At 38.7% G+C, this 17,500-nt stretch overlaps 1 protein-coding gene across 1 annotated transcript in view; it reads left to right on the top strand.

The window, feature by feature from the left end:
* Nucleotides 1-17,500, top strand: part of LOC119599173 (calcium/calmodulin-dependent protein kinase type II alpha chain-like) — a gene marked incomplete at its 3' end in the record, with an annotated part of 144,763 nt that overhangs the window by 87,264 nt on the left and 39,999 nt on the right. The window contains 8 exon segments of the mRNA XM_037948924.1: nucleotides 831-885; nucleotides 2,464-2,602; nucleotides 4,581-4,683; nucleotides 11,857-11,940; nucleotides 12,471-12,565; nucleotides 13,083-13,205; nucleotides 13,435-13,518; nucleotides 16,492-16,537. Coding sequence (XP_037804852.1) covers nucleotides 831-885; nucleotides 2,464-2,602; nucleotides 4,581-4,683; nucleotides 11,857-11,940; nucleotides 12,471-12,565; nucleotides 13,083-13,205; nucleotides 13,435-13,518; nucleotides 16,492-16,537 — 729 coding nt within the window.

Genomic DNA, 17,500 nt, shown 5'->3' on the forward strand with positions numbered 1-17,500 from the left:
GTGTGTGGGTGTGTGTGTCTATCTGTCTGTCTATACACACACATCTACACTGTATGTGAGTGTATATGCATGTGTGTTTATAAGCGAAGCTATTTTCAGTTTGCTTTTCGTAATTGGTGATGGATGAACTTGTGGCCGAGGGCGTCAGTGGCAAAGATGGCCGCGCACACAGGCCTCGCACGGAGCAGCGACGCAACAGTTCCTAGCAGTGAGGGATCTTTGCAACGCTTGGCTCAAGTGGCGGTGAGGAAGGAGGGGCGTAGGGGGCGATAGTGAGGCGTGGTGAGGGCGGAGGCGCTTCTCTGCGGGCGATGAGCTGTCGACTTTCACATATGATGCAACATTGCTTTGCTGCTGCAGTCGGGTTTATATTTAGGTGCGTGCGAGTGTGTGCTTGTGCGATTTTGTGGGCGTGTCTCGTGGAGTGTGTGCGTGCGTGCGTGCTTGCTTTTGGGTATAGATGTATGTGTTTGTGTGTGTGTGTGTGTATGTGTGTATGTGCTTGTGTGTGTATGTGTGCGTGTGCGTGTAAGTTCGCATGTGCAAAATCGCACCAAGGTCGAACCACTCGGCGCAGACACGGGAGAAAGTGCCCGTGGTGATTGGCTAAGCAATTTCTTCATATTATTGTTAAGACGTCCTGATTTTTTTCCTCCTTTTTATTTATTTATATATTTCTATTCCTCTTTATATACTTTTCCAATCTGCTAGTCTTTGCCTCGAGCCCATTGTCTCGTTATCTATGTTCAGCAGTCTTTGATTTTTTCATTTATTTATTTGTTTATTTTGACGTCATGTGTTAATTTTGTGTCTCTCTCTTTCTTTTCCAGTTCGTCTCCATGATAGTATACAGGAGGAGTCGTTCCATTACCTCGTCTTTGATCTGTGAGTATCAATTCATCGTGAGTACGTCCCCCATACCGAGTATTGGTACATGAAGAGAAATTATGGAGAGAAATGTTTATACTCTTTGTTTTAGAAAGTAGGTTACGGTTATTGTTGTGTGTGCTTTTGTGATATGTCAGGTGCATTTAGGTGACGTGTTGGGTTTCTCATAATGAATATTAGCACTTCAAAAAGGATAGATATAATTGTTTATACTATATTTTAGAAAGTAGGTTACGTCTATTTTATGATGTATTAGGCAAGTGATGTACGTATTTCATTGTTATTTTGAGAATGTCCTTCATATTAAGATTTTGTACACCAAAAGTAAGGAAAACTTTTATAATCTTAATTTAGAAACTAGGTTACATTTATTTCGAAAAGCCTTGTAATGTGTCGCATTGTGATATATTTAGTTGTTTCAGGCAGTGCGTTTATTTCATTGTTATTTTGAGTAAGTCCCTCATGATGGGTGTTAGCAGATGAAGAAAATGAACAAAATATATATTCACAGTTAGAAACTAAGGCACTTTATGAAGAAAAGGCTTGTTATTTGTATTATTGTGATGTGTTGGATACGTTTAAGTGGTGTTTATTTTATTGTTATTTTGAGTATACTCAGTATTATCACACCAAGAAGTATGAACGAAATATATACTCAAAACTTAAAACTGGGGTATTTTTATTTATTTATTTGCACTAATATGATGTATTGGGTACGTTTAGATGGTAGGGTTATTTTATTATTTTTTCTCGGGGTTGCAATATACCCTTTCATTGTTTCTTGACGGCGATGCGGGTCTTCATTGCTTTGTTCCAACTTTCCCTGGCGTGGCGAGGTAACCCAGATGCTGCAACAGTAAAACAGCGGAACCCGATTGATGTCAAAACAGCACGCCACAGTATAGAGGTTAATGCTGTTACGCAACTTTCCAAAGATAGTCAGGAGAGTCACAGCTCACTATCTTGCGTTTGATAAGGATGATATATAATCTTGTGGGTGTGACGCGTTTAGCGTGAGAGCTTGGAGCCTTGTGACGTTGGAGCCTGGAAATGCAAAGGTTTCCTATATGTCTGAAGTAAAATCATAAGGATTGAATGTGTAAGATAAAATCATTGGAACTGAAATGATGGTTAACATATGAAAAAAAACTGGAAGAGGAAAAAGATGATCAGTTTATTAGGCTGTTGATGAAAATCGATATTTAAAATATTTGTAGTGATACTGTTGTGACGATACTCTTGATGAAGAGGATGTAAGTAATGATAATATTGATAACAGGATGATGATGAAAATAGTTACGATAACGTAAACAAGAAAATAAAATATATTTAGTAAAAAAAAGAACAACAAGGAGAATAATACCAGAACATTCATATAAAAACTGTTAATCCAAACAAATAAATAACTAACGTAAACAAATTAATAATAATATAAACAAAAAAAAAAAAAAAAAAGAAATATCAACATCAACAAAGAATTGAAGAGTATAAAAAGAGAAGCAAAATAGTACGAGATATTAAGCCCCCGACACCGACTCTTACACGAGCGCTCCCTCACCCCTCCTCCTCCCCCAGGGTCACCGGCGGAGAGCTGTTTGAGGACATCGTCGCCCGAGAGTTCTACAGCGAGGCAGACGCTTCACATTGTATTCAACAAATTTTAGAAAGTGTAAATCATTGTCATCATAATAATATTGTACATAGGGATTTAAAGGTGAGGCCAATGGGTGTTTTTTTTTTCTTCTTTTCTTTTCTTTTCTTTTCTTTTTTTCTTCTTTTTATCACTTCGTTTACTCCTGTTCATCTTTGTTCCTTTTAATTATTGTTTTATTGTTTCTTCTTGCTTTGTCTCCCAATTTCTTGTGCTGTTGTTGTTTTTCTTTTTCTTCTTCTCTTTTCCTTCGTCAGTATTTCTTTACTTTATTAATAATATTTCCCCGCCACCTTCTCCCATCTCTGTCCTTATCTGTCTGTCCATTTCTCTTATCTATCTTTCTATTCATTTTTTTCCTTATCCATATCACAAACATACGCACACGCACACGCACACGCACACGCACACACAGTCATGCACACCAAACCAAAGATCAAAGATGCATGGGAATGCTGATTGCGTTTCGTCTGCACCTTCCTCGAGGGATTTCTGATGTAGAGAGCCGCATGACCGATCAGAGTGTAAAATGCGAAGAGAGAGAGAGAGAGAGAGAGAGAGAGAGAGAGAGAGAGAGGAGAGAGAGAGAGAGAGAGAGAGAGAGAGAGAGAGAGAGAGAGAGAGAGAGAGAGAGAGAGAGAGAGAGAGAGATTGGGAGTGATAGTGAGAGAGAGAGATAGAGAAAGAGACGGAGACTGACAGGTAGACACATAGAGGAAGATGCGCAGAGAGACAGAGAAGGGCGGATTAAATGAAAGAGAGAAACAGATGGAAGGGAGAGAGAGAGAGACAGACACACACAAACACACAACACACACACACACACACACACACACACACACACACACACACACACACACACACACACACACACACACACAGATGCAGACAGACAGAGAAAGATACGCAGAGAGACAGAGAAGAGCGGAATAAATGAATGAGAGAAACAGATGGAAGAGAGAGAGAGAGAGAGAGAGAGAGAGAGAGAGAGAGAGAGAGAGAGAGAGAGAGAGAGAGAGAGTGAGAAGAGAATGAGAATATGAGAGAGAGAAATAGAAATAGAACAAGAAGAAAAAAGAAGAAGAGAGGAAGAAAGAAAGAGAGGATAGCTTTTGAAAGAAAGGTGCAGATGAAGAGAGAGAGAGACAGACAGACAAAAAGAAAAGATAGACAAACAGACAGAGACAGATATAAAGAATAATGCTAGACAAAACGAGAACCAGAGAGAATGAGACTAGTGACGAATACTCATACATACTCATTTACTCATTTTCATGTATTGTTTGCTACGTGTTCACTGACAGACAGACTCGGATCACCACTCACAAACAGTTGAAGTCACCAAGTTTTGTTTTGTTCTAAGGCGTTTTATTTGGTATTTTCTTTATTATATGTTTTAAGCTTATTCCCCTCTTATACGTATGTTAAGTATAAGTGAATTGTTTTTTATGTAACTCAGTGAGGTGTACAATAAGAAAAATATATAGAAGAATAATTTTATTCTTGTTGTATTTTGCAATTTGCTTATAAAAGTCAGCTAACCTTGTCTAGTCTCGAAACGAAAGTTTAATGTTTCACTTATTTGACATTAAAAAGGTGTTTTTTTATGGATTTTTGTTTGCATTTTTTTTTTGTGAGAGCGCGTACGCACGCATCTACGCACACACAAACACACACACACCAAAATACACACACACAAATACACACACACAAATACACACACACAAATACACACACACAAATACACACACACACACACACACACACACACACACACACACACACACACACACACACACACACACACACACACACACACACACACACACACACACACACACAAATGCACGCAGGCACGGACGGACTCATACAGACATATTTGTTGTAATCAACACATGTCTTCATACATCTGTGTCACAGCTGAGTATATTCTACAATTCCTTTACATTTTTTCAGCATCCAGTATGTGAAATATAACATAACATTTAATATCTAAGTACCAATTATAGCAGCCACCTTCACCTGTCTCTGTTCCCCACAGCCGGAGAACCTCCTTCTGGCCAGCAAAGCCAAGGGCGCCGCCGTCAAACTTGCAGATTTCGGCCTCGCAATCGAGGTGCAAGGGGACCAGCAAGCATGGTTTGGTGAGTACGCCCGCCGCCCTTCGCGCCTCGGCCCTTTGCCTTTGGGGAGAGAGAGGGGAGGGAAAGGGGAGGAGAGGAGAGGGGAGGAAAGGAAAGGGGAAATAGGGAGGAAGATAGGGAAGTGAAAGAAAGGGGAGAAGGGAAAAGGGAAATGGAGAGAAAGAGAGAAGCGAAAGGATGAAGAGAGGTGGAGAAGGGTTGAGGGAGGGAAGGAAAGGGGAGAAGGGAAGAAAGAGGGGAAGAATGTAGAGGAAGAGAGGGAAGTAAAATGGGGTATGGGGGAGAGAAAGAGGGGATTGAGAGAGGGAGTAAAACGGAAAGAGTGAGGAGAAAAAAGGAAAAAAAGGAGGAAGTTAGAGGGAAGTGAAGAAGACGGAAGAGATACAAGAAAGAGGGAGTCAAAGAGGAAGGCGAATAAAAAGGGAAGCAAAAGGGAGATAGAGAAGAAAGAAAGAAAGAAAGAAAAAGGTATAGATGAGATTGAGAAGTAAAAGGGTAAACGATAGGCAAAGGAAAGGGAAAAAAGAATTGGAAGTAAAAAGCTAAACGGGAGGGAGAGGAAAGGAAAGAAGGAGAAGAATAGACCAGAGAAGAGGATAAGGAAAAGAGAGAAGGAGAGAAGAGAGGTAGGAAAGGAAATAAGACGAAGGAAAGGGAAAGGGGAGAGGGAGAGGAAAGGTGAAGATATATATATATATATATATATATGTATATATATATATATATATATATATATATTATATATATATATATATATATATTATATATATATATATATATATGTATATATATATATATATATATATTATATATATATATATATATGTATATATATATATGTATATATATATATATATAGTAATATATGTAATTTATATATGATATGTATATAGGTATAGAAGAGATGAGAAGAGAGAGAGAGAGAGAGAGAGAGAGAGAGAGAGAGAGAGAGAGAGAGAGAGAGAGAGAGAGGGGGGGGGGGGAGAGATAGAGATAGAGAATGAAATCAGAAAAGGACAGAGGAAAGTAAAGGAGAGAGGAAGAAGGGAAAGAAAAGAGGAAAGGGAGAAACCGAAGGAAACGAAAATGTTATCTTAGGGAGAGAGGGAGAGACCCAGGGAGGAATAAATCAGGCTTGGACAAAGGGCAATCTAAGGACGAGATAGGAAAGCTCCACACACAAAAAATGGAAGGGGAAAATCACTCGCTGGCAACCTTATCACGGTCTCCCATGGGGGTTCAGGAATCGGACGTCGAAATTGGAATTTGAGTTTTCTCGTCGTTTTCTTTTTCATGCCTTACCGTCCGAGGTGTACATTTGTTGATTGTTCACTCTCCGTAGTTGATATATTGTGTAATGCCTTTCAAATTGTTTAACCTCGCATATTTACATAGTCACCTCATTTATTTATCGATACCTGTTGCATATTCAGTGGATTTGTTTGTCAAATGACTGTTTCATTTACAGTATTTATTTATGTACTGAGTAACTGCTGATTTTACAAAACTTTATCTAATAGTTGGAAAACATATTTTATTTACTTTTTACAAATCCACCGAATATCTGTTACGCTTCCCATCTATTCATCTATCAAAATAACTGTAGCGTTTACAAATGCTACTTGTTGAATAGCTTGTCATTAAAAATGTGTTTATTAATATGTCGAGCAGCTGGTTATTATATTGCTATTTTATTATCAGTCAAAATAATAGTTGCATTTAAAATATCATTATAGTACAATATCTTTACCTGTCAGTTTAATCACTTATTGAGACTATTTATCAATGTGTCGAATTGTTATGACATAGTCAATCTATTTATCTATGAGAATAACTGTTGCATTTACAATATTAATCCAGCACAATATCTTCACCTCGCAATTTAGTATTTTGCATTTAGAATCCATATATTATTAGTATGTCGAACAGCTATGACTGACAATCTATTTATCCATGAAAGAAAACGGAGCCGAAGACTGCCAATCTATTTATCTATGAAAAGAAAACGGAGCCGAGGGGATGGAGTGAAAGGAAAATCTATTTCGAATGATTTTCTCTGATTTCACGTTTTTATTTTTATTTATTTTATTTTATTTTTTTTTTTTGGGGGGGGTCCTTTCTTTTTTCTGTTCTTTTCATTATTATATTTTTTGTGTGTGTGTGTGTTGTTGTTTTTCCTTTTCTTTTTCTCGTCTGGAAGTGACGGCCGGCCAGGAATGCTGATTGGGGTGATCTTGGGTCTCGGTGCCAGGGAAGTGGGGCGTGACAGTTTGGTATCGTGGTTATTAGTGTGATGATTATTTTATGGTGGATGTTATTGTTATTGCTATTAGTATTGTTATTGTTGTTATTATTATTATTGTTATTATTATTATTATTATTATTATTATTAATACTATTGTAAATTATTATTAGTTATTACTAATATTGTTATTGTCATTGCTGTTGTTGTTGTTTTTGTTATTATCATTAGTATTATTAATAATAATATAATTATGGAAATTGCTAAACTTATCACTGCTGGTATTGCTACGGTTATTATTTTATTTCATGGACAGTGCTTCATGTTTGTAATGAAAAAGGATGATCAAATTAAAAGTTAATATTTGGTCTTAACTCTAAATGCGAAAAAACGCCGCATCAATGAAATTAACTCTAACTACTCCACAATCCAATTAATTCCGGGCTTTGAAGACACATCGCATAGGGCTTCACCCCCCCCCCCCCTTCCCCTGCGCTCTCCTTCTAGCCTCCTTCCCTCCTTTCGCTCTCTCCTTCCTCCACTCTCGCCTCCTGCCCTTACCTCTTTCCTCCACGCCCTCTCCTCCATCCCATCCTTCCATTCCTCTCTTCCTCTGTTCCTTTCCCCTTTCCTTCTCCTCTTTCTCCGTTCTCGCTCTCTCCCCTTCCCTCCTTCCTTCCCCTTCGCCTCCCTCCTTCCTTCCCCTTCGCCTCCCTCCTTCCCTCCCCTTCGCCCCCCACCCTTCCTCTCTTCCTCTATTCTCGCCCTTTTCCCTTCCCCCCTTTCTCTCCTCTGACCTCTCCCCTTCTCTGCTTCCTTCCCTCTCACCCCCTCCTCTTCCCTCCCTCCTCTCCTCTCGCCTCCCCCCCTCTCGCCTCCCCCCCTCCTCCTCCTCCTCTCCGTCCCGATTCTCTCCACATATTCCTCGGTCCTTTGAATCCCCGAGCGTGCGTGAGCGGCGCGTCGTGGCGAAGGAAGCCCGAGGAAGGAGGTTTCCATTCGTCGGGAAAATCTTGGCGGTGAATCAAGGTCGAATTATTCCCGGCTCCTCTCTCTCGTCCCTCCTTTCCCTGCCTCTCCTTCTTCTCATTCCCTCCTTCCTCCTCCTTCTCCTCTCCTCCTCCTCTCCTCCTCCTCCTCCTCCTCCTCCTCCTACTCTTTCTCGTCTTATTCCTTCTCCCTCCTCTCATTCCTCCCCCTCTTCCTCCTTCCATGCCCTACTTCCCTCCTCCTTTTCCTCCGCCTATTCATTTCTTCCCCTACCACCGCCCTATTTCTCCTCTTCTTCCTCCCACTTCCATTTTTCCTCCTCCTCCTTCCTCCTCCGTCCTCCCTCTCCTCTTCCCTTCCCTCTCCTCTTCATCCCTTTCGCTTTCCTCCCTTTCCTCCCTCATCCCTTCCCTCTTCCTCCCTCCTTCCATATCCTCCCCCTTAACCCTCCTTCCCCAATCCGTATAATAGAGATTTCATTGATTCCAGCTTGCGTAATCTTAGCAGAGGCCACGTACAGTACTTAACTTCCAAGTCTCGCAGTGTGCCTGTTCCTCCGCGCGGCCGAACTTGTAAGAATTCCCCGAGATTAGAGAGCGACTTTGAGAGGTTTTCGTTGTAGGCCGGAGACTCTTATGCTTCTATAGCCTCGCCCGGTGTAGGTTTTAGAACGTATGGTTCTATTGCGTGCTGGCTTTGGAGCTGTTTAGTTTAATGGCACATTGGCTTGGAGTATATAGTCGTGTTGTATATGGTCTTAGGTCTGAGAGTATGTAGTTTAATTGCGTAATAGAATCTTTATTACTGTACGCAGTCTGATCGTATATTCCCATATCGTCTGTAGTGATCTTATCGTATATACGCCAACGCCAATGGTATGTAGTCTTAAAGATTTAATAAATATAGCTTTATAATATACAGTGTTTGGATGTAGGTCGCTCGCAGCCGCTGTTGCTCGGGGTCGCGATGAAATTTTCAGTCGGGCTGCAGGTCGCGCCGCTGACATGGATTTCCCGCCACTTTTCTTCTTTGGCTTTGCTCTTTGTTTTTTAGATAAAAATAGTTTCAAGCGCTCACCGATGGAAACTGTTTGGAAGCGTTTTGAAAACATAGATGGAGAGAGGAAGTAAAAAAATAGAGACAGTATCTCTCTCTCTCTCTCTCTCTCTCTCTCTCTCTCTCTCTCTCTCTCTCTCCTCTCTCTCTCTCTCTCTCTCTCTCCTCACTCACTCACTCACCCACTCACTCACACACACACACACACACACACACACACACACACACACACACACACACACACACACACACACACACACACACACACACACACACACACACACACACACACACACACTGTATTTCACACTTTTTTTCTAAACATTCCCACAAACGTGAGAGAGAAGCATTGGAGAGCAGATGGGAATCCTTCTTGTCCGGGTTTTACGAAAGGTTCACGTGCAAGAAGAGAGAAATGAGGAAATGACGTTAGGCAACAGAAAGAATTGCTCGAGCGGGAAAATCGCTGCTAGATTCCAACGCATTGTTCCAGCTGTTAAATAACAAGAGCGACTGGCATTACTAAATATTTGGTCGGCTCTTGTTTTTGGTTTTGTTTTGGTTTTGTCCAGTTTATTCAGCGTTGCAGTTGAACGATGGCTGCGTATTAAAGGTGTATTGACAGCCGCACGAAGGAGGAATTTTAGAAGGGGCTTTTCCAAGGCATTCCCAAAACAGACGGATGCTTGGTGACGTAACGAGGCCAGAATGATAACGTAATGGCATCCCCGGCGGATTTTAGCGTGAATATTTGAGACATTAAAGGTGAAGTGGCGTAAGAGTGACACACTGATCAATAAGAATTTACGATAGCCACACCCAGCGGACCTATGCGCTTTCCTGCAGCTTGTTCTGAAGCGATTGACTGTCCCTTGCATGGGATTAGCTCTTGTACGGGATCATCCTGTGGGGAATCGGAACGCACTGCTCTGCTCTTTCAGAAGGGATTGAATATGAATAGCATGTGTGGGTAAATTGGAGCATGATCATCCTTTCCTTTTTTATTTCGTTTAATAGTTTAGGGATTGTCGTTTGCTTGAGATTAGGTGTTTGGGGTTTCGGAGAGCCCTGTTTAGGTTTTGCAGGAGTTGAATTGCATCGCGTTTGCTACGGTGGTAAGATCTTTTTTTTTTTCCTTTCCTTTAATTCTGTAATTATGTTTGTCTACGTCAATGATATTGTTTTAATTGTGATTGACAAGCGAGATAGATTCTGCAGCCGGGAGCTTTGTCCTGAAAGAAGATATTTACCTGCTTTGTCACATTTTTACGAGGTACAGCTCAACAATTCAAGAATGCTTATTATCTCGACGATTGCAGGTGTAGTTCTGATCACTACTGAAGGAAAAAATACAATAGTTTTTTAACCCTTAATTGTAGGTTAGCAGATAGACAATTACTCATTAATGAGAAGTGAGGTTCATTAGCTAAGCGACATAATTTTTTCATCATTAGGAATGAGTTTCCCGTGAGAATTTTTAATGAGAAACCGGAACCAAGGTGAAAGGATTGATGGCGGTTTTTACGTTTTCAGCAGTTAAGGCAGTTAAATTCAGGATGATTATGGGTTTCTTTTTGTTTGTTCCCTTATTGTGTTAGATTTTTATCTTTGTGTGTGTGCGTGTGCGCGTGCGCGCTTGTGTTTTTGTGCCTGTATGTCAGTCTGTGTTTGTGTTATCGTTTGTTTACTCCATTATTTTCTTCGTGATCACACCTAACCATACTCTCTTATTGCCACGTTACTCTCGCAAAGATTTTTCGCTTTGTATTGTTCCCCGGATCCTTTATTCGAGCCATAAAATTTATTTAATTCTCTCTCTCTCTCTCTCTCTCTCTCTCTCTCTCTCTCTCTCTCTCTCTCTCTCTCTCTCTCTCTCTCTCTCTCTCTCTCTCTCTCTCTCTTTTCTCTCTTCTCTCTTCTCTCTTCTCTCTCTCTCCTCTCTTTTCTCTCTCTCTCTCTCTCTCTCCTCTCTCTCTCTCTCTCTCTCTCTCTCTCTCTCTCTCTCTCTCTCTCTTTCACCAAATGTTCAGTTATGAGAGTTTATTTGCATTTTTGGATACATTTCTCAAGTATGTTTAAATGTAAATTAATAGCAATGAAGTTTGAATGTGTACTCCCCGAAGCGCAATGAATGGAAAGAAAAGAATAATGACTTTGTTTTCTTCTCTTATGATCACTCGGTTTAACCAAAAAAGAAAAAAAAAAACTTCAGTGTTGACATGATACATGACTTCCTTTTCATGCATGTCTTGAGTACAGTAAGAAAAAAAAATAAATAGAAATGATGAAAGCCTAAAACGAGAGTATACATTTTCCTATTGCCACTATGAAGAAACGATAATGATAATGTACTGTATATTTTACCTCATAACCATTATAAATAGGTACGTTGAAGTTTACTAATATTTTAGTCAATGGAGAAAAACGGAGAAGTAGCCCCCTAATCATTATGAATTACCCATGATGAAGATAACATGTACTGATCTACCAGCCATTACGGAAGCACGGAAGATACAAAATAAGTATTTATTAGATAATATTTGTATCAGTATGTAAGCCATTGAGATACAAAGACAGAATATGCATGTATCCGCTAATCATTATGAATTACACATGATAAAGATAACATATTCATTAATCTTCTACCCGCAAAAGAGACAAGGGAAAAAGCGATGTGTATTAATCCTCAAACCAGTGTGAATTAGACACAATAAATATAACATAGGTATTAATCTTCTAGCCGTTATAGAAACAAGGAAGAGACAACATATATAAATCTAACCATTACGAATTTCACACACAATAAAGATAACATATGCATTAATTGCCTAGCCACTATGGAGACCTGACAGTGACATGTATTTTAACCCTTGATCATCCCACAGGTTTTGCAGGCACGCCGGGCTACCTCTCACCCGAAGTCCTCAAGAAAGAACCTTATGGAAAACCTGTAGACATCTGGGCTTGTGGTAAGTTGGTTTGGGTTTTGCTTGTTGTTTTGTGAGAGGATGAGGGTATTTCCGTGTTTGTGATGTTTTGTGTTCAGCGTGTGTGTGTGTGTGTGTGTGTGTGTGTGTGTGTGTGTGTGTGTGTGTGTGTGTGTGTGTGTGTGTGTGTGTGTGTGTGTGTGTGAGACAGACAGACAGACAGACAGACAGACAGACAGACAGACAGACAGACAGACAGACAGACAGACAGACAGAGACAAAGACAGACTTCATGTTACTCCTCCAGTTGGATTAATCTTTTAGTGAATTTGTGATGTGAACATCAATTTTACCTTAGATTTTAAAATTTAAGCAGTATTAGCACTATCCTTCAGAGCATATTTCCAACTCAGTTTCAAGATCTTCTATCAACAAGGAATGCATAACAGATGCATAGCATAGTCCCTCTCAAATATTTACTGTCTATCCTTGAATATATCTCTGATAGTAAGGTAACATATCCTGCTTCACCTTTCTCTTTCATCTAATCATAAATCCTTTTTTTCCCACAGGTGTAATCCTATACATCCTCCTGGTGGGTTACCCTCCCTTCTGGGATGAGGACCAGCATAGGTTATACGCCCAAATCAAGGCAGGAGCTTATGATGTAAGTCACCAGTGGATGAGAGGCAGGGTTGGAGGAGCCTGCTGGAGGGGGCACATGAGTTGAGGTTACTCCCTCCTCATGTGTTTGAATTTATGTCAGTTTTGGAGAGAGAAAAAAATATTAGTTCATTTAGGGGGGTTGTCTGTTTAGAGAGAGCCAGATTGGTAAGTAGAGAGAGATAGATAAATAGGTAGGTAGGCAGACAGACAGATAATTTTGCATTTTATATGCATTCATGACATGTTTATATATGCATTGGCATATGCTCCTTGTTTGATACATTTTGATTTTGTATATTGATTCTAGGGGATTCTTATTTTGTGTAATAATATTTGTATATGTACATAGAATTGTAACATCAGTAACCAGTTGCTGAAGAAACAAGTATTATAGTGAATCAGATTTTTTTCATTATCTTATTTCTTTTCCAACTTTTTGCTTTTTTTCATTTGTTTATCTAATCTCTTTGTATCATGACACAAGATCACAGAAACTAATAATATATTACCGTTTTCAGTATCCATCACCAGAATGGGACACTGTAACTCCAGAAGCCAAAAACCTTATCAACTCAATGTTGACTGTTAATCCAGCCAAGCGTATTACTGCTGCTGAAGCACTCAAGCACCCATGGATCTGCGTATGTTGTTCAAACATGTTTCCTATTAACTGCCTTTGTTTAGTGGAGCTGTTATAAGGAGCATTCTGTGATTTTCATTCATAAAAAGGATATGAAGATAAATTTACATCATAATGAATAACAATTATGTGTCTTGAGATGATTAATTGTTGACATGGAAAGTGTATCCACAGAGAGGATCAAAGTGTTACAAATCTATATAATGAAAATTTCTGATTTGTCCCCGTAGCAACGTGAGCGTGTAGCCAGTGTGGTGCACAGGCAAGAGACTGTCGACTGCTTGAGAAAATTCAATGCCAGAAGAAAGCTAAAGGTAAGACCACTTCGATATATATACTGCTCTTGGAACAGAATATCATGACACGCTCTCACAAGAGTATCATTGTAGGCTAAGAGTATTAACTCTGTGTTTAAGAATGTAATGCAATTTTCATATTAAAGAAATTGAATAATAGAGATAAAGTTATATGCAAGATACTGAATTACTTATAATTTACACCATAAAAGAAGAAAAAAGAAGAAAGGAGATCTTGATATTTGGCTTCTAGATGGATATGATGTACACAGTATCTTATATGTATCACAGATAGAACATAAATATTCAAAGTTCAACTCTATTGTGTAAAGTCTCTATAATTTTTTTTTATATAAATGTCAAAAACTAATAATCAGTTTTTTAAAAGTGGGTTATCTGGATTTAATGCTACTGAGTATTTTTCTTTCTTTAACATATGTATGTATTCATCAGTGGAGCAGCAGTATCAGTGCTAAGGAGAAATAATTCCTTTAAGAGTTAGTGATGAAATGGCTAGTAAGTGTATAGAAAGTAGGCTAGTGTAGACACCAGTGTGAAGGAATAAGGAAAGCATCATGGAATACAGTTTAGAATATAAAATATTGATAATGTTAATGAGGAAGTAATGGGTGCCTTTTGATGAAGGGTTTTCAGTCTTCCTTATAGCTTCCCTGACATAAATGTTGTGAGTTAGAAAAAGTAGTTCAGAGTGACAGTAAAATAAAGATATTTATTTGTAATCTTAATTAACCAGTTTTTTATTTTTTTTATTTTTATTTTTTAGAAAAGCAGGATTTGTTGACATATTTGATAAGCCAATTAAAACAACAGTAAGAAAAAAAAAAAAAAATTGGGTGATATATATTTTTTGGCAATTAATATACCTTGTTAGGAGTTTAAAAGAAAGGCATTAATGTAAATGAGTTCTTCATTCGATGTAGGAAAACAAAAAAATTAACCAATTATGCCTGTATGGAATAGAGAAGTGCAAGTGTTTTGAATTGGAAGTAAAGATATTTTATACCAATAAGTAAATAGTGTGAATGTTCTCCATGGTGACCGAATGATAAAAAAAATGATGCTTAAGCTGCTCTGCATGACCCAGAAATCAGGATGCCATTCAGTAGTTTCCTGCAAAAGCTCCAACTCATTGGCAAGTTAGCAATAAGACCCACATAACCCATTCATTTAAAGAAGTTTTTTTTTTTCCTACCATAAAGCGGGACTTTTTGGCGAATTCCGCAAACTAGAAAGCTTAGTGTTTTTGGTTATTTTCAGTCGTTATTGCATAGGATAGCGCAGAGAGATGTAGACTGATTTTGTTTAATGATCAAGTATATCATTTGATATTATAGGTGGCTTGATGAATGCTGAGGGATTCACTGTATACTAGAGAAATGACCATATTATTTCTTTGCTGCTTCAACTTCCAAATGACTAATAGCTTGATATGACTTCAGCAAAGATGAGAAATAATGCCCCTTTGAACCACCTTTATACTTAGCACAATAAGCTTATTCATGACCTGTTGAAAGCTCCTCTGTGTAGAGTAAGGGGAAAGCAATCTCAACATACAGGCTCTAACTCATAAAGTAGAAAAAGTAGTTCTATGGGATATAGAAATGACAACTATAATATAGGCATACCAATGGATGTAGGATTGACACAGTATGCACTTTTAAAGTGTGAAAACCATCATATGATAACTTGCTGTTGTTAACCATCAATCATTTTAAATATATGAATGATCACAAGCAAATTGAGTACTCAAGCTTTAGGGAGGAAAGAACTACTGTCTGTTTAGTTTAGAAGTAAGAGAGCCATCTTTCCAAACATAACTGGTGATTCATTCAATATTTTGATATATGTCATGGATTTCACATGATGTAAATTAATTTTAAAAATTAATATAGAATGATTTGAATGGGACTGCCTGACAGTTGATGGAAAATAGACTTGGTAAGGAGGAAGCTAAAATGTTCATCACAGAAAAGTTCCAGTTGACATACAGTTTAAATTCTAGGCAAGCAGAATAAAATACATTGTTTTTCATTGTTTATCACCATTGCTTTTTACACAAGCATTATGAGTGACTTGCAGATCTTTAAAGAATGTTGCTCTTTTTATTTAATAGGTCATGAAAGGTAGACAGGGTCAAGTTGTAATAAGGGGTAACTTATTATCCTAGTCAAAAGGAAAATATTTTATTTATCATTTTTTGATTCATCTTTTTAATGTAGGCTGAAGTCAAGACTGAGAAATAAACTTGTTGCAGTTGACCAGTGTCCCAACAAAAAAATTCAGTTGTGTGATATAATTGAAAAGAATACCCTATACATTGCTAGATATAAGATATATATCTGGAAAACTGCAGTAAGAGAAAGATAACCGTAAGACATTGTAATTTGCTGAAGTTAACTACATTTCTACTGAATGTTAAAGAGAGACAGTCTTGTTTAGTCTTAGATTTAAAGGAGGTTGTAAGCATATGCTATTTTAGTTAACAGAAAGGAGAAGAGTTTGCTGGATGGGTGTGAACCCAAGAAAAAAAAAGAATATTTTAAAAATCAGTGGCATGATATTGTGTCTCGGGAGAAATGGCATATAAAAGTACCTTAAACACTTCATTAAAAATTCATGATCTAAAGTTTTTATAACAAATTTTGTGACAGTCTTACAGGTAAGCAGCTATGTTCAAGAAAAAAGTTTGTGAGAGCCAGTTATCCATTGGTTATATCCTGGGGTTACATGTTCAGGAAATAACATAAAACTTAGAGAAAGTACTTCAAATAACAACTGTGTAACTCCTCAGGATATAACAAATTGTTTCACCTAAAACTCAGAAACCAGAAGAAAAAGAATCTGAAAAACAATAGCCTCAATGGGTCGTACTCTGCCTATCTCTCCCTTCCCCAAGTTGTTCTTCTCCTTTGTCTGTGCTTACCTTGGCTGTGTAACTGTGGTTCATGATCTGGTGTGGCCTCATTGCAGGGCGCCATCCTGACGACCATGCTTGCCACTGCGTGCAACTTCTCTAGTAAGTCTGTGGGAATGCTTGTATCAGATTTTCCGAGTTTGTATCTTTTTATTAACATTATTCCATTTTCCTCTTTCCTTAACTTTGTTCCATGATATTTTCATGCCCATCTTCACCTTTTTCATATTCTGGGTTTACAGGCTGCTGCTGGATCTGCGCTTATGTAGTCATCTGTTTGATTTTATCAAGATTAAACAGATGAGACCAATGTAATATCAAACCTGCATATCTTTAGCTTGGTTTTGTAGGGTTTGTTCTGACTGTGATATACAGGTTTGATATTTAACATTGGCTTGTCCTGTATTTTATTTTGTTCCATATCACGGTTTGTCTTTTACCTTTACTACTTTTTTAACACGTGTGATGCTTATTTTGTTTCGACTGACCACTTCTGCTCCATCTGCGATCTTGGGTACTTGGTCTCCAGCCAACATTCTCCACACCTACATCCTTGTCCATAACCCCAAACCGTATTGCCTCAAACAATAAACTTATTGATTGGTCTTCACCCTAACCTGCTCTAAGGCTTTCAATTTAATTCCCTTGAGCTCTTTGCTGTCCGGCCCTCTTCCTCCTAATGTAACCTTGTATCATTTCATTTTCTCTGAACAACCCTATTTCCTGCCAGCTCTTTCTCCATTCCTACCCTGTGCTATCCTCCTCCTGTCAAACCCTTACCGTTGGTTGCCGTGTTGCAGGGTGCGATCCTGACGACAATGCTGGCGACTCGCAACTTCTCCAGTAAGTACGAAGCACAGGGTAAGTGGGCATCCCCTCTAGGCGGCAGTGGAACCCTAACCTCCCCGCTGACTGACTCCTTGTACCCCAGTTTAAGACTCCCCTCAATCAAGTCATTGCTATGCCATATGTTCAAGTTGTGGAATCATCATGCTGAGAGGAAATGGCATAGCTTTGAGTTGGGACTGGAATGAGCACTTGTAATCTAGAGTGCCCTATCGTATG

The sequence above is a fragment of the Penaeus monodon genome, chromosome 42 (genome assembly GCF_015228065.2).
Source record: "Penaeus monodon isolate SGIC_2016 chromosome 42, NSTDA_Pmon_1, whole genome shotgun sequence".
NCBI classification, from domain to species: Eukaryota; Metazoa; Arthropoda; class Malacostraca; order Decapoda; family Penaeidae; genus Penaeus; species Penaeus monodon.